The 22,646-nt window shown below is 32.6% G+C and overlaps 2 protein-coding genes across 2 annotated transcripts; one reads left to right on the plus strand and one right to left on the minus strand.

The window, feature by feature from the left end:
- Positions 1-159: 159 nt before the first annotated feature.
- On the minus strand, positions 160-7,340 carry LOC100252015 (uncharacterized). The gene is made up of 17 exons (XM_019226004.2): positions 7,148-7,340; positions 6,827-6,987; positions 6,514-6,564; positions 6,195-6,431; positions 5,779-5,877; positions 5,619-5,674; positions 5,035-5,146; positions 4,544-4,723; positions 3,930-4,196; positions 2,675-2,890; positions 2,382-2,585; positions 2,166-2,288; positions 1,706-2,014; positions 1,512-1,610; positions 890-1,416; positions 750-782; positions 160-534 (listed from the first exon to the last, which is right to left on the minus strand). Coding segments are annotated over exons 1-17 (2,868 nt in total). The 3' UTR covers positions 160-533.
- Positions 7,341-15,494: 8,154 nt separating this feature from the next.
- On the plus strand, positions 15,495-21,679 carry LOC100246879 (CDPK-related kinase 3). Its single transcript, XM_002272988.5, has 11 exons — positions 15,495-16,485; positions 17,987-18,117; positions 18,627-18,668; positions 18,769-18,877; positions 19,049-19,127; positions 19,617-19,913; positions 20,042-20,151; positions 20,240-20,344; positions 20,511-20,573; positions 21,019-21,186; positions 21,267-21,679. The coding sequence occupies exons 1-11, from the start codon at positions 15,955-15,957 to the stop codon at positions 21,408-21,410; spliced, it is 1,779 nt and encodes a 592-aa protein (XP_002273024.1). The 5' UTR covers positions 15,495-15,954; the 3' UTR covers positions 21,411-21,679.
- The last annotated feature ends 967 nt before the right edge of the window (positions 21,680-22,646 follow it).

Raw genomic sequence — 22,646 nt, forward strand, 5'->3', positions numbered from 1 at the left:
AGCAAAAGCCTTTCAATTCCCAAAGGCCCACTCCATCTACTTAGCCCTTAGGATCTGGGTTTGAACACTCATACAAGTAGGAAGAATGTTGAATACCTTGTTTTGATTAGGCATTGTTTCAACCCCACAACAGTTCTTATGAATTGACAGTAAATCCAATTTTGGGAATCACCTTTTTTTTTTTTTGGATAATTAAGCATCCACAAACAAAATAGGTATGAGGTTTCAGATGAACAGGTGCAGTTGTGAGCATGAATACAACTGCAGCCAGTTGACTGTAAGGTTTTGAGTACTTAATAGAACACACCGAAAAAAGAAAACAGTTTCTCCAACAAAACAGCAGGAAAAATTCAGCTGATGGGTTCCAATGGGGAATTCTATAAAATGGAGAGAGAGGCCCACTGGAGATTCCAACCTGAGAGAAGAAAATGTTCTCCCCTCAAATCATGTCATCATCCCCAAATAAGCCCTGATCTGTGTCCTTTGTCCACATTCCTTGCAATAAGATTTATCAAACTGAGCCCAAATCATCTCCTGCCAAACAAATAATTGTTACTAAAACTAGCAATGGGGGGTTAATTGAATGGCCAAAAAAGAAAATAACAACTAGAAAATGATCTGCTGAATGGAAAATCACATATCACACTAAATTTCTGTTTTTATCTGTTGGGGAAATCAGAAAAAATAGTCCATGGAGAATATAATGCAAACAATTATCAAAGTCATCATATGCCACTGGGGATACTTACTATCTTCTAGGGGTTGATGCAGCCCCAGTTGTCCTGTCATGACACAAAATGTAAAGCTCAATGAGCTCCTAATTGATGATAGTCTAGAAACAACATACTAGGATCAAAATACTAGGTTTTGAAAGGTTTTAAAATCATACCTGCCCGACTGTTTCCCAACAAAATGTGCACCAGACCTCCCATTAATTGACCCCTTGTTTTGAGTACTGGCCACGCCAGATCTATCAGGATTTGCTCCATTCCCAGCTGTCATAAACACAGATGACTGGCCAGGCCTAATTTCAGGGCCATTCATTTCCACAGCATCTTTGGATTTGCTCAAAATTTTTATATTTGAGAAACCTCCACTGGCATTAAAATAAACACCATTGGATTGCTGATTTTGCATTGCCAAGAGTTGTGAAGAATTATCAGCTGCACTTGCCGGAGTAACTGCATACTCCTTGAAAACGGTCTTTTCAGTCTTCACATGTTTGGAATCGATAGATGGAACCTTCTTCTGTCGGTGAGATTGTGCCATGGGAGTGACAGCCACAGAAGGCAACAAAGATGAGTATGGTGATGACACTGCAGCTGCAGCAGCAACTTTTGCAACTGCTGCTGTGGCTGCGATCATTTCTTGTGCACCTTCTCGAAGATGAATATAGTCCCCTTCAATTACAAATAGCTGAAATCACAAAACAATATTCTCAGATAATGACAATAACACATTTATATTGAAAAAACATAAAAACACCAAACTGATGCTTCCACTAAACTTACTTCAGGATGACTGGCGACAAAGTCATCAAGCTTTCCATATTTTTTCTTATAATCATGCCAATGCAGAGGTGCAAGCATTTTGCCAAGCCTATTTGGGAGCTGTACTTGCCACAGGTAACAAATACCATCAATTAAATAAATTTGTAAAGATAACCAGAAAAAGAACAAGAAAAAAAATATTTTAATAGACTAACCGTTGAACTAATCCGAATTTTACCACCAGATCCAGATGGAATTGTCCGAACAATGCAAGCCAACAACGATCTTTCATCAAGGAGGGTTACCTCTGTAGTTTTTCCCGTTGCCAATGTATTTGGCTGCCTTGCCGAAACATATGCTTCAGGCAAAACCGTACTAGTCACATTACTAATTGAAATTTCACCAAAATTTACTGGATGATTTGATGTATCAGACGGTGTTGTACTGGCAGCAGGACTTGGTTGCTCTGCAGTCAAACCTTGGCTCTCCAGTGCATGATTAGTCAAAGTGATAGTATTGTTGTCCTGTGCCAGAACAAATTTGATGCTAGCTTAGTTTCTATTACACTTTAGAGCTGTTTTCAAAACTTCACAGGCTGAACTCACAGTATCAACCAATTAAGACAAAAAGATATAACATGTCCTAAAATAAACAAAATAATTGATAATGACAAACCTTCTCACTGTTCTGTTCAAGAGGGTTCAGTCTTAAAGCTTCATGAAACTGGGAAGAAATTTGTTGCAAGCTCTGCTGAGGTTGGGGGCTTACCAAGTAACTCTTATCAATTGACTCAAGAACCTGAACAAAATTTTGGTGAGTTGTTAATCCAGAATATGAAAATAAATAACATAATATTTATTTTGTAGGAAGTAATATCTGAATTTATAAAACCTTTTTTTCTTCAGTGGGTGATGGGATTACAGAATCACGTTCCACCCCTTGGTTGATTTGAACATCCAAGTAGTCTGGCTGAAGAGCTTGCCCATTTACAGACAATTCATACTCATAATTAGCATCCGCTTTCAATATGTTTTGATCAGTTTGAGCTGGTGCATATGGATTGTGCATTGATATCTGTGCACCCTCTGATACAGCCTGAAGAAGAAAAAGAAAGAATACACATACTATAAAAGCATGGCTAATATTTGACAATGATGAAAATGGAAGCTTTTGTCCACTAGTACCTGTTGGTTCTGCCAGTGTGGGACTGATGAAATCGCTGGCATTGAATGGAAGTGTCCAACATGAGATTGAGGAACATGTGATGGTACAGAATGGGGAACTCCCTGTTGATGCATAACAAACGGATGCATTGCAGTCACCTGTCCAGGTGGCAGATAGGTAGGCATCCCAAGTAAAGATGATGGAGCAATTGGAACAACACCAGGAACATGCTCAGCCTAATAATGACACAAGAAGTTTTAATTTATGGATACAATGTAAATAAATAAATAAATACAATTTATGGATACAATTTAAATAAATAAATTCAATTTTGGTTTACAATGTAAATAAATTCAATTTATGGATACAATGTAAAGAAATTCAATTTATTATGAATGAAAAACAATCTTGAATGTTTAATTGTATCTTTTCTTAACTCTTTGTCTTGCTGCAAATCAACCCCAAGATTGCCGGCCCTCAATTCTGTTAAGCTCATTTTACAGCCATATAATCAATTGATCATTTCTATGTATAATAAAGCATGCATCTCCCTTCATCCATCTTAAGTAGTGATGACACCATACCTCTGGAGCAGTATCCGTCCTTTTTAATTCTAAGAAAATACCTCCTCAGTCTCCCCTACATACTGGATGAAAGACCAGGGAACCCAAAACAGTTGCTCTTGGATTGGCCATTAATCTTGATTTTCCCTAGGGATAACTCCTACTTGCACTTAGATTCCAACCTCAATATTGTGTCCTAGATTTGTTTTTCTTCAGACCTTCAAATTATAAGACCCATCCACAGTTATGACTTGGTGCCTACCATTGTTCAAGTTTCATAAACTAAAAAAATAATACCAGCAAATACACCATGACCAGAAAACTTAACAAAGTCCTCATTTGTAATTCTAATTCACAACACAAGAATTGAAAATATTCTGATTGAAATAAAACATTCTGCAACATTAGAGACAACCAATTGTAATATAGAACATTTTTAGTAAATAAAATAGAAAGATAAAAAGAAGCTATTCAATTCAATATCCCAGTTTGACATAACATATTAGTCAATATCGTCAATAGACTACCACCATTGCAGGAAGGACACATTTTTTACCCCCATAAATGGTCATATTATCTATGGAACTTCTTGTTACAGCATGTGCTTACTGCAACTTGCAATTTGGGTCAAGGAAAGTTAATCAGGGGAAATTAAACCACAACACTTATAATTGTCAAACTAACAAAACAACAGTAATACCAGGACTCTTACCTGGCTTGATGCATTGCCAGTTGAAACAAAAGGTGGAACAGTGTCAGCATTCCCATTTGAAAGTACCCCAGAGTTCCCACTGGAAGTTCCACTTCCATTTACATCCAGTTGGCTTCCATTGTTCTGCCCAAATTGAGATACATCCTTCGAATTTGTTTGGGATACGCGCGGCTCATCAGTGTAAGTTCCACTCCTTTCTCTAGCATCGGCCAACTCATGCTGTAGCTGCTGAATCGCATGCAAATGAAGTCTTTCCATCTCTGCAAACTAAAATCAATAACAAAAAAAGAGTCAATCCATTGTGAAATAGAATTAATAAAAAGAAAAACAGAACACCAAGAAGGAAAATTAGAGAGTAAGGCAATACTGAAACTACACAATCTTGAATCACATTGCATGGACATATTCAAGCTCATTTTAAGTAACATTTATTGACAGGATACTGAGAAATGCAAGACTGAATAAATTAAATTCCCCAACTGAAATACCCAACACTTCTCTCCAAGCCAACATGTAAAAGAAGTGATTCCATCCATATATTTGAAGAGCAATTGCATATCTTAACATAAAATGAAACAAAGAACAAGTGCAATAGAAATCCAACACAAAAATACCTGTCTCTGACAACCAAGCCAAAGCTGGTTATATTGTTCTGTGCGTTCTCGCAACTCAGCTTGTAATGAGTGATTTGTAGTTGATTGCAACGCATCCATCTCTTGAACACGAGTAATCCAAGCTTGGGCCTCCCTTAACTGTTCATCTTTATAAAGAATGGTCTCCTGAGCAACTCTATGCTGAAAGACAAAAACACTATTAGGTAGCATTTTTCCTGAATCATACACAAGATCATAATTTAGAGGCTAAGCATTTCAATTAACCACTTCAACATAAATATACCACAATGTTGTATGACTACAATTTCTAAATAATGCTCATAGTGCTCACCATATGTTTAGTTGGATTTAAAATTGAAATGAACAAAAACCATAACCAACAGGCTAACACATATCTAAATGTATTTAATGCACATTGCAGAACTTGATATTGATAACTTCCACTCAAGCAGCATGATACATGTGCATCATAAACGTGCAAATGAACATACCTGGTCCTGCAACTCGATAAGTTGCCTCTCCTTTTCTTGAATGTGTTCTTGAAGGTCATGTATTTGTTTCAGATGTTGAGCTCTTTCAGCTTCAGAATTATCACGCTCCCTTCTGCAGAAAAAAGAGAAGCCACCCATTTTGATTTCAAAAGGTTCAACAAACCTCCAAAAAAACACAACACACTCCATTAAACAATGCAAGATATGAAGGACCTGAAATATAGAGGAAACAAACAGAAATAATGACCATTATTTTAAACCATAAGAGATAACTTTCTTTTAATAACTATATGGTATCATTGTCCTTCCAAAAGAGCCCAAGTATGAAAATATACTTGAATCCACAAAAAATAGGTCATAAAGACCCAAACACATGCAACACAATCCACCAAATAACCATATAAAGATGCAAAATATTAAGAACTTGAAATACAGAGGAAACAAACATCAATAATGATCATATAACAAAGAAACAACTTTCTTTTAATATCTATATGGCATAATTGTCCTTCCAAAATAACCCAAGTTGAAATATACTTGAATCCACAAAAAAAAAAACAGGTCTTAAAGACACAAACACATACCGGAAGGTAGCCAATTCTTTGTTCTGTTCTCTCAGAAGGTCCTCTTTAGCCCAGGCCTATAGAAAAAACACATGAAGAGGCAATTAACACATGAATAACCAAACAGATTTTGTCCTGATCAAATAGGACAATATCAGAAAAAGCAAACTGCTCAACAAACCGCTTCATTGTCTAATTTGATTTCATGTAACTCCCTATCTTTGTCTTCCATCCTCCTTTCCAGTTCATGTATTGTCTGTTCCCTTTCATGGACTTGCTCCTGCACAACCAAGTAAACCCATATTTAAGTAGAAAGAACAGGTCAATTTGTATATATGTATAAAAGCAAAGGAACTGGCAAATGCAAAGCATGCTCTGGAACACCTGAAAGCAAAAAAGAATTCTGATGGGCATTAAAAAAAATCATTTCACGTTTCATGATTGAATGATTCAAATTAATTTTCAAAAAAATTCATGAAATTCTTGAGGAAATGGCTTTCATTTAGCCTCAAATATGGGGATCTTCTCAAAAAGTTACCATTCCAAACACATATTTATTAGACTAAAAACTGGGTAATATAAAGCATGAAAATAAACCTGAAGCTTGACGGCGGCATTAGCATGGTCTTTGATTTGGGCATCAAAGCTGTTCTGCATTTCCATCACCTCTGATCTCGCAATCACCTGAGCTCTAAGCTCAATCTCCATCTGTTGCAGCTCCTCCCTCTGGTGTGCAATAGTATGAAGTCGCTGCTGCAAAATGTCGTTGTCTAAGCTTCCATCGATAGTGATTGAACAGAAATCCACATCCAGCGGCTCTCTTCCCTGCTGCACCTTGAGTACAGAAAATCAATAAACCTAACTTTTCAATGATGATACATTCAAATGCAACTAGTTCTTAAAACATAATCATTACCTCATATATCGTTCTCTCATCCGATTGACCCAGCTTCGAACGCTCCAACTCCTGTATCGCACAAGTTTTTCTAATCAATAACCAAATAATCATAAAACCCTAACCCCTGTTTGGTTGTCAAGAAAACCGATGAAAATCCTAAGATTCGGAACTTCGGTTTCGTCGCCTCACAAACAAACTTCGGCATTCCATTTCCTTCACATTCTCGACAACCAAACAGACACTTCCCCTAGCGGTTTCTCAGAAACCAAAAAAACAACGAGTTTCCCCACCAAACCCAAATCAATGCAACCAGTTCGAGTAAAACCACTACCTCATCCCCGGGGTTCCGAACCGAATGGGGCTCCGTCACCACCCGCCACTCCTTCCTGGAAGCCGGAATCGGGAGAGAACCGACGCGTGAGGCGGCGGCGACACTGGCCGCGGCCTCCATGAAATCAAAAGCTCCGGCACTACTCCTTTCAGACGGAAACCCTAAATTCCAAACCAACAACCAAAAAGAAACCCTAGAATCGAAATTACTTTTAAAATAAAAAAATAAAATAAAAATAAAACAAGTGGAGTATGAGTGTAAAACCAATCTAAAAACAACGAAGAAATCAACAGACAGCAATGGCGAAGATTAAAAAGGTACCTTGCTGGTGAGCAAAATCGGGGGTTCTTTGGGATTTAAGGGTTTTGAAGGGGTTAGAGTAAAAAAGTGAAACGTTGACGACAGTGGGAGAAAGCGAGAGAGGGGGAGAGAGAGAGAGAGAGAGAGAGAGGGAGAGGGAGAGAAAGAGATGATTGGGTGTGAGAAACTTACATAAAGCGGAGGCTCCCGCCATTTATAGGGCTTTCAGCCTTACGGTGACTCAACTCACGCTCCCCAGCGCCGCGTGGGTCTACTCCCCTAGGGCTCATCAAGAGTACTTCCAAACAAATTACATTAAAATAAAATTTAATTAAAATTACGTAAAATTTTATAAATTTCCTGATTTTATTAAAAATAATTAAAATTGAAAATTGAAAAAATTCGAGGAAAATACTTGATGTAGATTTATTTGTTTATGTATTTTATTTTTATATTTATTCGTGATAAAAGTCAATTTCATTAAACCACTATCAATAATAAAAGATATTTAAAAAATAAGTCAATCGTATAAGGAAAATATTAAATCTATATTTATATAAAAAGTTTATTAATTTAAATATTTATGAACTTCATAATTTTATTTTTAAAAAATAAAATATAAAATAAGATTATTTTCAAAAATATTAAATCTAGATTTTTTTAGTTTTTATTGTTAATATTGTTAAGCAATAAAACAAACATTCCGTTAAAAAAGTTTAATTTTATCTTCTATATCGTCCTTGTCGTTTTTATGAGACAAAAACACCTTTTGTAATAATTATAAAGGTTTATAATAAACTCTAAAAATGTAATTTTTGTCGTTGTGGTTTTTCTTAATTCTTTTTTATTAATATGGTTTTAAAAAAAAGATAAAAAAAAAAATGAGTAAGAGTGCGTTTGATAATATTTTTAATAAAAATATTTTTTTAGAAATGTTTTTTTTTAAAACCCACCTATTAAGCATTTTTTTTTTTTTTGCATAAAATAAATGATTTTTTAATATTATAAGTAATTTTTTATATTTTTTAAAATATTTTCTAAATTTTGTTTAACATCTAATGTTTTTTTTCAAAAACACTTTTTAAGCTAAAAATGTTTCCTACGGTCACCATAAAAGTGGGCTTTAAAAATATTTATAAACTTCATAATTTTACTTAAAAGATAATTAAAACGTAAAAATAAGAGATTTTCAAAAAATACTAAATATATATATAGCTTTTATTGTTAATACCAATAAAACAAACATTCTTATTGGAAAAGTTTAATTTTATCTTCTCTATAATCATTATCGTTTTCATGAAACAAAAAGACCATTTGTGATAACGATAATAGTTTAAACTCGATCTATGATAAACTCTAAAAATGTCATTTATATGGTTTATACAACCTTTTTTTTATTTTTTATTATTTTTAATATAGTTTTAAAAAATAAAAATAAAACTAAGTTAGAGTGTGTTTGATAATATTTTTATTTAAAGTATTTTTAGTGAAAAGATTTTATCTATCCTTATGCCTAAAATAAGTAATTTTTTAATATTACAAGTTATTTTTCAAAATTTTGAAAATCTTTCCTAAATTTTACTTAAAACCAAAAAAAAAAATCATATACACTTTTTAGGCTAAAAGTATTTCTTGGCAAACAAACTTTAAAAATATTGTTTATGTAAAGATTATATTTTATATATATCTATAAATAAAAAGTAATCAAATATTAAAATATTTGATTCTCATAATTTAAAAAATAATATTTATTTTAACTAAATCAAACAATCAAATATAAAATTATTTATCATCATGTGTACTATGTGTCATGCCATAGTCCTCTTTTATTTTTTCCTTTAATATGTCCCTTAATGAATATGAACATCTAGCTATGAAGACATCCTTTAACAATAACTTTATAAAAATATATATTTTTTTTTTATTTTGAGAATCGTAACACATAGAATGGGTAAGGCTTCTTCCCCTTCAATTAAAATTTTTTTCTTAACCATTCCGACCATAACTATGTTATCAAAATAAAAACTACTTGGTAGTAGTAATTGCTTAGATTATTAAAGAGCTACTATAAATCGGCTAGAAAAGCATATTAAGTGAAAAAAAATTATCCCTTTATATATAAACTTTGTTTTAGTTTGAAATCGACTTTTGATTGCTACGAGATTGTCATATATATTTTTGAAATCTCTTAAATATTTTTCAAAATATATATTTTTTGAATTGTAACAAGATGCAATCGTTGTTTAAGAAAAAGTTCATACCCCATATACTATGTTAACACCAAAGCTCATGCTTAAAACATATTATTTCGTAGTTCTAAGAACTCATGAAGTGATAAAACTGGATCGATAACTAGTATTGTAGGGTGGAATTTTTGCTTAAAAGGGTGATTTGATTTTACCATAGCATTGATGAAATGGTAGAACAACGATGAAAAGCTAGAAAATCAAAGCTACAAACTAAAAGAATGATTTGATTATAGTAGAAAATTTACGGCGTTTAGTTTAATTGATACCAAACTAGGAAAGAATATTGATGAAAGGCTAGAATGCTAAGGATTTTTTATTTTTTAATTTGTTTTTTTGTTTGTTTTTTTTTTTTTGGAAGAAGAAGATATGGCTTGTGTGGATAGGTTGAAATTTTTAGGGCATTTGACCACATTTGGAAAGCCACTAAGTCTAATACCATGAAAAAATTGATAATTTAACAATGGAAAGAATTGAATTTTATTGTTTATACAAAAAATTTAGAAAGAGAGAAATAATAAATATCCTAAAATTAAGAAAAATCGATATCATATCGTAAATCAAGAGAACTAAATATTATTTAGGAGAATATTTAGGTACCAATGATTTATTTAAAATAAATATTATTTTCTAAATTAGGAGAATCAAATATTTTAGTGTCTTTGGCATTGTTCTATTTTATTCTTTCCTTTAATAATAATTAACCACTAAGATTTTTTAGTATTTAACTTTCATTTTTATCTAGTACCACTTTGACTCTTATTTTCTAAGTTTTTACCTTTCAACAAAATTAATATGGTTGCAAATATTACTTAAAAAAAAAAATAGTTAGGGGTTGTTGATATTTACAGTAAAAAATAAAAAGATTTATACAACCTACATTTTTAATGTTTGATATGATAAATTTTGAACTAAAATTATTGATTTTTCTTATGTTAAAATTTTAATTATTTTAAAAGTTTTAAACTCCCTTAAATATCCTACTTACTCAATGTTTTTAAAATTGAAACAAAAAAATGAAGTGGTCAAACTGATGATTGAATCATGATCAAACTAGTAATACCATAAATATATTATAAATTAAAAACAAATAATATTTGTATTTTTACCTCAGTATTATAAATTAAATTAATACTTCATATTCTATTAAATAGAATAAGTATGATATTTAAATGTGAAAAATATAGATTGAAAATGAAAGAAAATTTTGGTTATTTATTTTTTTCTTATATATTAGAAGCTATACACTTATGTATTCTATTATTTTATAAGTTTAAAAATTATTATATTATTTTACATATATCATTTACATATTTATTATTACAATTTTTTTTTTGCTGAAAAGAATTATTTTATTTTATTCATTATTCTACAGTCAAGCAACATAACATTAGTTGTTAAATAAAATACTTTTTCGATTATAAAATAAAAATAAAAACATGTCATAGCCTCTTTCATTGGTAAGTCAAGTTCAAGCTTGATTTGAAGCCTCTTTTGACTTAGTTCTTATTGCTAGATAGCATTAAAAATAATTGTTGAGTATATTTACATTTTTATAATAAAGAAAATGATTTATAATATATTTATACTTTTTAAATGTTTTGATAAAAAATAAAAATAAAATAATTGTAAAGTAAATTAGTTAGGGGTGTCTCATAAAATTTAATATTTATTACTTCATAACTTAAGTTGATTTTAAGTTAAATTATATTTAAGCTATTAACTTAAAACTTACTACTTAATTCTTATATTAAATATTAAGATTGTTTGATAAAATTAATTTAAAACTTACTTTAAATCAATAAATTGATATATTTATACTGGTATGTTATAAGCAGGGCAAATGAGATTGAGTAATAATGAAAGTTGTGGAATAACAAAGAAGATTATGGAGATAATTAGGGTAAATGAGATAAAAATGTAGATTTAATATTAAGTTAATTATTTTTACTTATTACTTAAAGTTATTTTTTACTTTAAGTCATATCATTAAATTATTTTATCAAACATTCGTAATTTTCTTAATGATTTAAATTAAGTTATTAGGTTATCAAATCACTTTAAGTTATTAAGTTGGTTCACCCAAGACCCACTTAGTTTCTTTTTAACATAATAAATTATGATAAAGCAAATTAGACAATACACCATTTATATTTATCATGAACATTTATGTTAAATAAGATTTATTTTTCTTTCTTTTTTCTTGCAATTTTTCCCTAAAAATTTATTTTCATTGAATTTCTTGTTAAAATTATATTTCTTAAAATAAAGTAAATCATAATCTAATTTTTATTATTTAATTTATTTTTATATAAAAAAAATTAATTAAATGAGTTGGATGATGCACATAAAAATAAATTGTTAAGTTTTTTTTTTTTTTTTTACATTTATGTCAAAATTTCCACAAATCAAATATTGGGTTAGAGTTTTAAAAGCTCGATATTCAATCTAGAAGACAAAGGCATCATATTATTTTCTAGTGTACTATTGTTGATTGAACCATTACTATCATTAACCCCATTTTTGTAATCATCAAAACTTGATTAAGAGAAACTTTGACCAATAATTATTTATATAATATTTGAAAAAAATATATAAAATGTCATATCATGAAATAAGCTTAAATTTGTAAAATAAACAAATTTTAAACTTCAATTATTTTAATTAATCAAATATTAAAATAAAATTTAGTATTTCAATTTAAAATAATATCAAACAATTTTTACTTTTATTAATTCAGTACTTGTAATTTTCTAGAATTTTCTTGTAGAGATTGAACTAGCATGGCTTAAACCAAGCCTACTCCATATAAGAATCATTTGATAAGAGAAAATTTGAAGAGTGAATTTATTAAAAAAAAAAAAAAAAGCTCAAAAAATTAAAGAAAATGTAATTTATCATTTGACACATAATATTATGGACATTGCAATAACAGGTTTTATTTGAAAAATGCTAAAGACCGATGACTTAATTTTAAACATCTCCCTTTATTCCAAAAATTGACAAAGTTCGAGTTAAACATCATTATGTTAGGAAATTTAGTTCAATAATAACGATTCGGAAAATGCAAATAATGATGATTATCATCTCTAGCATGCAGAACTCGACTCAATTATAATCGATTTAAGAATTACAAATAATGATACTATAATTAATGATTTACAAAGCTCGACCTAGTTATGTTAAATCCCAACAATTTAAATAATTTGATTCTGAATGTGAAAAATAATAATTAATAATCAGTAGTGCACAAAATTATTTGTCTAAAAATTATTGGCCTATTTTAATTTTCAAAAATTAGTACAAATTCAAAATTATCAAATTTAATTTGGGAAGAGGTCGTGAGAATCCAAATTCAAGTTTGGGTTCATGGCATATGTTGGACAGGGACACCATTTTAAAGTGAAAACTCATTTTGTCTTCTTGTTGGAAAGTATAAACCAAAATAGTGGCCATGGCCCCACATTCTCAAGATTGTTTCAAATCCGGAAAACTTTGGGAAAATTGGTTCCAATGGAAAATTTGTGGAAAATGCTTCTTACTTTTCAAATTAATCCCCACCTACATAGTTAAAATTAAAATTTAAAATTTTTGTACTTTCCTAAGAAGCTTTCCAAATAAATCTTAAAGTTGAAAATTAAAACCAAACTCAATCAAATTTCTAACTTGAAACACTCATCTAGAACTTGACCAAACTCATTTTTCTAAACTTTCGTTTTGTTTTAGTATGGTTTAGGTCATCGGAGCTCGGAGCCAAGTGCTACCGCGATGGATTCAACGGGACGAGGAGGTGCGAGCTTCCACTTGAAAGTCTTTCGGTCACTGGCATTAGGGTATTCATACTGGTACACTCCGATTGATCCCTAGATTACTGCAATGAGAATGATTATAATGATTATATGGCCAAGTTTTTAGGCCGATATCAAGATTTGCTTTTTTATAATCTAAGATACACTGGAAGATAGAAAGTTGTTTGCTCATTCATTGGAATAACTTATCCCTTACCTTAATAACCATTGGAAAGAAAAAGAACTCACTCTTAACTTATATTTTTTCACTTTTTCACACTATTCGCTACTCAATTCAAACAAATCGAAATGATTGAAGTTTTTCTATTTGGAATCGTGTTAAATCTAATTCCTATCATTTGGCTGGATTCTTCATAATTGCATATTTACAAGGCAAAGACGATGATCAATTCGACCTTTGATTAATTAACATCTCTTTGACAATATAAATTTGAATGTGAAGAACTTTAAACAAAATTGTAAAACATCAAAGCAAAATTAATATATTCAACTAAAGAAGAAAGATAAGGTTCAAATACCTTATATGCAATGTTTCGCCTTCTAAGTCATAAAAACATATCATATTAAAGTTGAGCCGATTTTCTTTGATCGGTAAATAAGCTAATATCTTTAAAATTCCTAGAAATGACACACCATATGCATATGAAGTACATAAAAAACATAAGAAGGCAAACAAAAGAAGAACAACAAATCACAACCCAAAACGAAAACAATGTCCTAAAGAGCTAGAAAAACATAGGGTTTTCATACAACCTATTTATGGGCAAACTCATATCGCAGTTTGTTATCTAACCAAAGCCTTCAAACCAAATAAAATTCAAGTACCAACATCCCATGTTAGCAAACTCCACTCTTCCTAGTAACTACCTAATGCGACCACCTTTTGCCCGACCTGAAATAACAAAACAATCCAACTTTTTAAAATCCCTTCTAAGTTTTGAAGAGAATGTATTCTTTCTCATCTCTCCCACCTCCTTCCCCTCACCTTATTTGTAGCTTTGACATTCAAATCAAATCCTAGTATCCTACTCCCAATTAAACTAAAACCAAAAGCCTTATATATTTAACAATTATTGCCAAGTCCAAATCAATAAAGTTCATTTCAAGTTTCAACTTGAGCCAAACATAATAAAAATTGGAGCATTTCAATTAGTCATAAAAACAAAAACTTACAAAATTGAGTTAAGGTTAGATTTAGGTTATTCAAATCTTACCTTCAATCTAATTTGAATTGAGTTCGAGTTCCAGAAACTAATCTCGAATTTAATGCAAGTATTAAAGATGATTGCGTAGTTGTTCCTCATTTTCTATGGGTTCATGACCAAAGTCATGAACTTAATATATTTACATTTCTCATACTGTACATCTAATTTACATGGGAGGAATAAAGGTATAATATATATATATATAAAATACAATGTCTTGTTACTAAAGTCACTAACTTAATACATCATGTGCAAGATACAATATTTAAAGTCATGTACTTACATTAAAGTTTCATATAAAATGAATACTACATAAAATTGGAAAATGCAGGTTTTCATACTCTAGTAGAAAGTGTTCATTTGTAATTATCGGAGAAATCTTGCTCGACATTATATAAAAGGACTCATAGTCTCTCTCTTTACTCGTTCTAAATTTGTAAGTATTGGAGTTAGGTGGATGCCCAAGTTAGGCTAGCCCAATTTAATCCAATCAAATAAAAAATCAAGGGGAGTAGCTTTTGGGAGTTGAAATGGGCTAGAAAACCATTATATTAAAAAAGAAAAAGAGGCTTCTTTCAAACTTTTACTTTTCCCAGGGAAAAGAAAGATTAAAAGAACTCTGAGAAGAAAAAATTTTTGAAAAAGAAAGTGAAAGACTTTTATATTAGAAAACAAAAAGGTTCTCGATTTTAGTATAATTCCATTTACAACTTGGGACAAAAAATCGAACGATGAAATATCTATTTTTTTTTTTATAGATTTTGGATATATCAGAAAGGTAATTTGAAGTTTTTCATCATTTGTACAAACATTACAATTTAACTCATTAAATTAAAATTTGAGATGGATTTATTTGATTTTTTAGACCAATTATCCTTAAAAAATAATAATAAAATTGCCGTGCCGTTAATATTTTTCCATCCAAATGTGAATAATATTTAAAAAATAAAAAATAAAAACATTTTTAGATTTCGCAATCAAGAAAAGTAAGTGGCAACTTATAACATCCAAACACGAGATTCGGATGTAAACAAACTTTACACAAAGCTCGAAGCAAACATTATAAGTAATAATTTCGAGGATTACCAAACAAAGTCGTCGTTGTTTTCAGATCACATTAATTAAAAATATTTGAATGGAATAAATTGGTTTTCTCACAATTCTTCGTCAGGAAACGCGTTATCTCCCTAACCAAACACTCCAAATTCCAATTAAACAATTACCAACACAATAATAGTAATCCATTTATGACCTTAATCATCACGTACTGGTGACGTTTATGGTCACAGCTGTCTCCGTTCATCGTCCGATTTACATGAATGGAGAAGTCGGCAGCGCTTTTGTCAGAATGGGACCCACACCATAGAGCTTTTATCTGCATCAGACGGTGGTACTTGAGCTTTGACCCTGGCACTCTCACAGCCTATTTAAGCTTACTGTGCATTGGATTGAAGATCGATGTTGTCTATATAGCTGTAGCCGGCGAAGGACTTTCGATTGTAACGTTGAATCTACACCGTCGGATGTTGCGACTTTGACTGATCGAGATTGGAGATTCATAGCCGGCGATGGGGCATTGCTGCAGCAAAGACATTTCCGTGGTGAAAGATGACACGGTCGCCGGCGAGTCTGCCGCCGGCATCGGAGGGAAACCAACAGCGCCGCTGCGTCTGGTCGGAAATGGCGCGGTTGACGTTAAGAGGACTCCAGCTCACTCCTTCAACAGCCCTTGCCCTAGCCCGTACCCTCAGGGGAGTAGTCCTCTGCCTCCCGGAATTGCTCCTTCGCCGGCGAGGACTCCCCGTAGTAGAGTCCGGTGGCCGTTCCCGCCGCCTTCGCCGGCAAAGCCGATCATGTCGTCGATACTGAAGCGGCGAGGGTCGGCGAAGCCGAAGGAGGGGCCGATACCGGAGGAAGGCGCCGGAGAAGGCGAAACGCAGCTGGATAAGAGTTTCGGATATGCGAAGAACTTTTCGTCGAAGTTTGAATTGGGAAAGGAGGTTGGGCGAGGGCACTTTGGACATACTTGTTGGGCTAGGGGCAAAAAAGGTGAGCTCAAAGGTCAAACGGTGGCTGTGAAAATCATCTCCAAAGCTAAGGTGTGTATTGGTATGTGTTTTATAGTTTATATTTGCGTTTATTCAATTCATCATGCGAATTTCAAGCTCAATCATATTTGATCATGTTGATTTATACTGTTTTTGATTCAATTTATGTATAATTCATGGACTTAACATTTGATAGATTGATGGAATTTTAGCTTAATTCAACTCAACTCAACTAAGCAAACCCTGGATATAGAACTTTTATTTTGATTTACATGAATTATTTCGCCGTTTTCTGTATTTTTTTTCGCCTTCAATTTTGATCAGGTCACATCTAAGCTACCGCACTTGATGGTTTCTTGTATGAACAACCAATTTTAGTTGATTCTTCCACGTCTTTTGTCCTTGATGGATGCCACCTCTCCAGGCTTCTTGGGTTGGAATTGAAATTTCAACTAAATTTGATTGGAAGTTAGGTTTGTTTGAATTTGGGATTTGTGAGGTCATTAGTCTTTATGGCTTTCAGTCCTATGGATGAAAAATCTGGGTGTTTCGTAAGTCTTGCACCGGTTTTATTTTTGGGTGAATTAATTTGTTGCACAGCATACTTTTGTGTCATTTTAGGCAGGCTGTGGAGAATTATTCTTACACTTCTAGAACCGTGTTGAATTGAGAATATCCAATAGAAACTGGCATTGGGAATATTCAAGTTGCTCAAAAGTTGGGTTTTTATTCAAAGCACTCCTTTTGGGGACTTTTTGTTTCTGCATTTATTTCATGTTATTGAAAAGTCAAATATATTTTAAGTAGGAAGGAAGACATGATATTGATTTTACCGATCGAGTTCTATGCAATCTGCATGGAAGAAGGAATTTATTGCAGTGGGCATGTTGTTCAATCATTGCAGAATTGCTTTATAGTGGGTGGAAAATTCATGTGGGTGAAGAGGCCAAGAAGTTACTGATCCAAAAGAGCGGTGTCTTTAGGTCCTTCTCATGGTTTAGTAGACCTTAGAGGAAAAAAGGTAAGAAAACAGAATACTTTGCTTGGTATGGCTGTTGATACTAGTTGACAGATGTAACTGAACCATGTATAGTCATCAAGACTTTTGCATGCAACATTAAGGTTGCTGATGAGCAGATGGAAAGAATCATAGGTGCCTTACCTTACCTAGGTTTTGGTATTTAGTTTGTATAAATTAATGTACTGGAAAAGAAACAGATGCAACAGCAGTGGGAGGTGGCCTTTTCTGAATATTGTTCTATTTGGTTGCAGTATAATCTCATCTCATATTTCAACAATGAAATCAAACTGGTGGCTAGGTGGATCATGTCAATATGGTTGAATTGAGCAGTTATAGCTTATGCTTGATAATTCTGGCTGAAGTGCTTCCATTCTTTTCATATTCCATACTGGCCACATTTGTTTATTTTTAGCCCTTTTTTATATATATATTTTTTCTTTTTCTGTGACTGCATCATAAAAGCAATTAATTGTTTTACTAAGTTGGTGGGTGGGGGTGAGTATTGGTAACTAAATTAATGTTATTTGGCAGATGACAACAGCAATAGCGATTGAAGATGTTCGTAGGGAGGTGAAAATTTTAAAAGCTTTGTCTGTGCATAAGAATTTGGTCAAATTTCACGATGCATGTGAAGATGCCAGTAATGTCTACATAATCATGGAGTATGAGTTTCTTCTAATTCTATTTTCAGTGCACCTATTTATGGCAATATGATTCAGCTTTGTTTGGACTCCGTTGAGATATTTGGTTTCTATTTGACCATGTAGATGTAGATAATTCTGCTTGATTCTAATTTCTTAAGCTGATGAGGATGATAAACCTATGTCTAAAATCCATTTTTATTCTTATGACAGTCCAAACTGGGACAGTGTTTCATTTTTTTCTCAAAATTTTCTGATGGACATCATTTAAATGATAATGATGTTTGCTGTTGTGGGAACCTTTTTTTTTCCTTTGAAACACTTGTGACAGATTCTTATCAATTATGTTGGTTTCATTGGATCGTCGTTGGACGTTTTACTTCATACTTTTCTATATGGTCATTTTATACCCCCTTCCCCACCAAAAATCTCCCGACACCCTCTTTTGATTTTTTGCTACATTTCTGTGCTGGAGTATTGTAGTTTTGACTTTTTTTTTTTTTTTTCTCCCTTTTGTTTTTTTCTATCAGATTATGTGAAGGTGGAGAACTACTAGACAGGATTTTATCAAGGTAAACTTGAATGCTTTATTTTCTTTGTACTAGTGGTAACGCCTAGTTTTACTATCAGAAAATATTATTTGAAGTAATACATTGCATTCTCCTGTTACAGAGGTGGAAGATACAGAGAAGAAGATGCTAAAGCTATTGTTGTGCAAATTCTAAATGTGGTTGCCTTTTGTCATCTCCAAGGTGTTGTGCACCGTGATCTAAAACCAGAGGTATAGTCTAATGAACATAATATATATGTTATTAATTTAACTCTATTGTTGTATATGGAATGAACTGATAGTCTTCTGCTTGCACAGTCAACTGTGTGCTTATGTGCCATTGTGTCTAATTGTCATTCCCACTTTCAACAAATTACTTTATTTACTTCTAATTCTCTGCAGAATTTTCTTTTTACCACAAGGGATGAGGATGCTCCGATGAAGGTTATTGATTTTGGTCTTTCTGATTTTATTAGAACAGGTAATGGTTGTGTCCACAAGTAATCATTCTTTCTTCAATAAGCATTATATTGTAGGGCTAAATTTCATACATGGAACACTTTGGTGGTTCAATTAGAAGGATCGAGTTGGAACCAAACCATGTCCTCCTCTATGGTCTTGGCTTTTTTAATGGATTTTCTCTTTCCATTTCTAGGTTTTTTTATTTTTTTTATTTTAAAAAAAGGTCCTAAGCACATCCACTTATACTTGTTAAAAAAAAAATAAAAAATTCACAACCACTTATGTCCTTTTTTTGTTTTAAAATTAGTTTTTATGAAACTAAATTGATTTCCTTTTGCAAATAACCTATCTTTATGAAACTCTTACATGGATATCAATATGCTTCCTAAGCTCTTAGCAACAGTGTTCTGTTTCAACTCCTTAGACAATCACCTCTCTCTCTCTCTCTCGTGTTTGCACTGATTCATCTTAAGTTTGAATGTAACAGTCAGCTCTTTTATGCTTGTAGATCAACGTCTCAATGATATTGTTGGAAGTGCATACTATGTTGCACCCGAAGTACTCCACAGATCCTACAATCTTGAAGCTGATGTTTGGAGCATTGGCGTGATAACATATATATTGTTATGTGGAAGCCGGCCTTTCTGGGCACGAACTGAATCAGGAATTTTTCGTTCCGTTTTAAGAGCTGATCCTAACTTTGATGATTTACCTTGGCCAGCGGTATCACCAGAAGCCAAAGATTTTGTAAAAAGGCTTCTGAACAAGGATTACAGGAAAAGAATGACTGCTGCCCAAGCTCTAAGTAAGTTGTTTCAGCATATTATTTCATAGACCACTAATTTGACAACCAATTGCTTGAAATTTAATTTCTCTTGTGCTCTCTATTTCAAATCTAGATTCATAAGAAATTAATGATGCCTCTATTCATAGCTCACCCATGGTTGCGGGATGAAAACCATGCTGTGCCTCTTGATATTCTGGTCTACAAGTTGGTCAAATCATATGTTCGTGTCTCACCTTTCAAGCGTGCAGCACTAAAGGTGATTGCCTTTTATTTCATAATTGATACACATATTTAAGGCTCTCTTCATAACATTTTCTTTTGCTCTTTCTTCTCTACGATTGCAGGCTCTCTCAAAAGCTCTGACCGAGGATGAGCTTGTGTACCTGAGGGCTCAGTTTAGGCTATTGGAACCAAAAAATGGCCGTGTCTCTCTTGAGAATTTTAAAATGGTTGGTTGTGCTTCCTTTTCTTATAATTTTTATTGCAAGCTGAAATTTTTTTCAGAAATCTTTTACCGAGTAACACTCAGTATAGTATAGATGTCTAATAAATGTGCAGGCTCAGTATAGTTTGTCATTTTTCTTGCCCATTAACTTATTATTTCAAAATGTGCAGGCTCTCATGAGAAATGCAACTGATGCCATGAAAGAATCCAGGGTGGCTGACATTTTAAATATGGTGAGACATTTGATATATCTACTTAAAAGTCAGTGGACATCTTACATTGTACAACAGGGCTAGAACTGTAACTTTACTTCTTTTTTTCTTTACATATCACGTTTCCTTAGAAGTTACATTTCTTTGAAAAACTGATGAAATGAATCCATTTCCCCTCTGCCTATCAAAGGAAGAAAATAAGAAAGAACTCATTTCTGTTCAATCTGGAGGTCTAGACTTCTTCTCATCGGAAATTTTCTTGGAAAATCATGTAGTGTAAGCTTTCCATTGTAGTTTATTTTTCCCATTATCTACCATGGCCTTGCCCTGAAATTAGAAGTATCATCGATAGTCATTTTTGTATTCAGTACTGTTGTCATTGAGGTACCTATTATTTATGTGGATTCATGAATTAATTATTTATTTTGTTTTGATTTTGTGGCTGACAATTATGATTTTCTTAAAGATGGAATCACTCTCTTTTAAGAAAATGGATTTTGAAGAGTTCTGTGCTGCTGCAATAAGCCCGCTCCAGCTTGAGGCTCTTCAAGGGTGGGAGAAGATTGCTACTACAGGTTTTGAGTTTTTTGAACAGGAAGGAAACCGAGTAACCACGGTTGAGGAATTGGCACGGGTATTCAAATCTGTCTTCTAGGAAATCAGCTGTAGTTGATTTCATTTTCAACCTACTGAACTTCATAATACTTTGTCCAGGAAATGAACGTGGGCCCTGCAGCATACTCTGCGTTCAATGGTTGGATCAGAAGTTCCGATGGAAAACTCAGCTTCCTTGGATTTACCAAATTTTTGCATGGCAGTGTGTCGCGTCCTATTACAAGACAGCAACAGCATGTCTAGCCATGTGCGTACAATCGTTTACAGAATCTTCATTGTAAGTGCTTGTAATTTTCTTTTCCTAGAATTGCAAAAAAGGGTTTAAAAGTTAATGTGTAGATGGGATTCAGATATTGAGATTCTGGAGACGTGTCCCTCCAGTGCTCTGAATTTTACCCTCAAAGACACTCTCAGGATTTTGTCACTGACTCTCTTTGTAAAAATGAATGTGTGTACAGAACCAGATGTTGAGTTTCTTGAAGCAATATAGATTTAGAAGTCTTGCATTCTTATCTACTGATTTTTTTTTCTCAAAAATGCGGCTCCATAGATAATGAATAGCTTATATTCTATGCTCCATATTCTAGGTTTCCTTCTACTCAATCAACTTGCTGATCATCCATCCTTTTGACCCGGTATTATTCTTTGAAACTTTCCTGGAAACTTACAGCCAAAACCCGAAATCCTTCTACTCTCAATAAGAAACCAAATGCTACAATGGAGGCCATACAAAATTTACAGATCCTCCATTGAACTCCTGGTCCAGACTTGTCTGCAAGGTTCTTTCACTATGACCTGGCAGCAACTGTGATGTTTTTCTTTTCTTCATCTGTCTTTTCCTTTCTTTCTCTTTTGAAAATTCTCTCTGACCAAACATTCTCCCACCAAACCAAAAGTCATGTTCTGATGGACCCATCATGTCTTCCTCACTGGTTAAATCTTTAATGCTACTCTGTATTAGACCTCAAAAAGGCCAAGATTAGGTAAATATTACCTAAATGATTTGAAGTATCTGGTATCTATTGGTATTGGTCCATTTGATTGAACCCTGTTACCTTGAAAGTAGGTGGGAAAGTATTTTCAATTTTAATCTTATCATCCTTTTGGGTAATGCATAAAAAAAAGGAAGACAAAAGAAATGAGAATTGATGATGGTTTGAAAGCAAAGTTGGTTGAATTTGATTTGGACATAAGAAGAAAGGAAAATTCAATTCTACCTCTTTGGTGTAATGTGAACTTGCAATTTGATGCATCTGTTAAATTTGGACCATTGAACAAATATGCAAAGATACGACATTGGTATGTAAAAGAAATTTTTTTTTTGAAACTTTGGTGATGTTTGAAAATTGTACTTAAATCACTACAGGTATTATTTTTATTAAACCTAGTTCTATTTTTTTTTTTTTTTAATAATAGTAGATGTTCGGGCCAGGCCAGTTTACATGTACCTCAATTAATCTCACTCGCCGTAAAGTTAAC

Source organism: Vitis vinifera, chromosome 16 (genome assembly GCF_030704535.1).
Source record: "Vitis vinifera cultivar Pinot Noir 40024 chromosome 16, ASM3070453v1".
NCBI lineage: Eukaryota > Viridiplantae > Streptophyta > Magnoliopsida > Vitales > Vitaceae > Vitis > Vitis vinifera.

Excerpts from the sequence above, each read along its gene's own strand:
- LOC100252015 (XM_019226004.2), bottom strand. The coding sequence starts at position 7,340 with ATGGCGGGAGCCTCCGCTTTATGTAAGTTTCTCACACCCAATCATCTC. Across the intron at positions 5,878-6,194 it reads ATGCCGCCGTCAAGCTTCAG|GAGCAAGTCCATGAAAGGGA; the intron begins GTTTATTTTCAT and ends TTGGTTGTGCAG. Across the intron at positions 5,147-5,618 it reads AAAGAATTGGCTACCTTCCG|AAGGGAGCGTGATAATTCTG; the intron begins GTATGTGTTTGT and ends TTTTTTCTGCAG.
- LOC100246879 (XM_002272988.5), top strand. The coding sequence starts at position 15,955 with ATGGGGCATTGCTGCAGCAAAGACATTTCCGTGGTGAAAGATGACACG. Across the intron at positions 16,486-17,986 it reads AAATCATCTCCAAAGCTAAG|ATGACAACAGCAATAGCGAT; the intron begins GTGTGTATTGGT and ends GTTATTTGGCAG. Across the intron at positions 18,669-18,768 it reads CTAGACAGGATTTTATCAAG|AGGTGGAAGATACAGAGAAG; the intron begins GTAAACTTGAAT and ends CTCCTGTTACAG.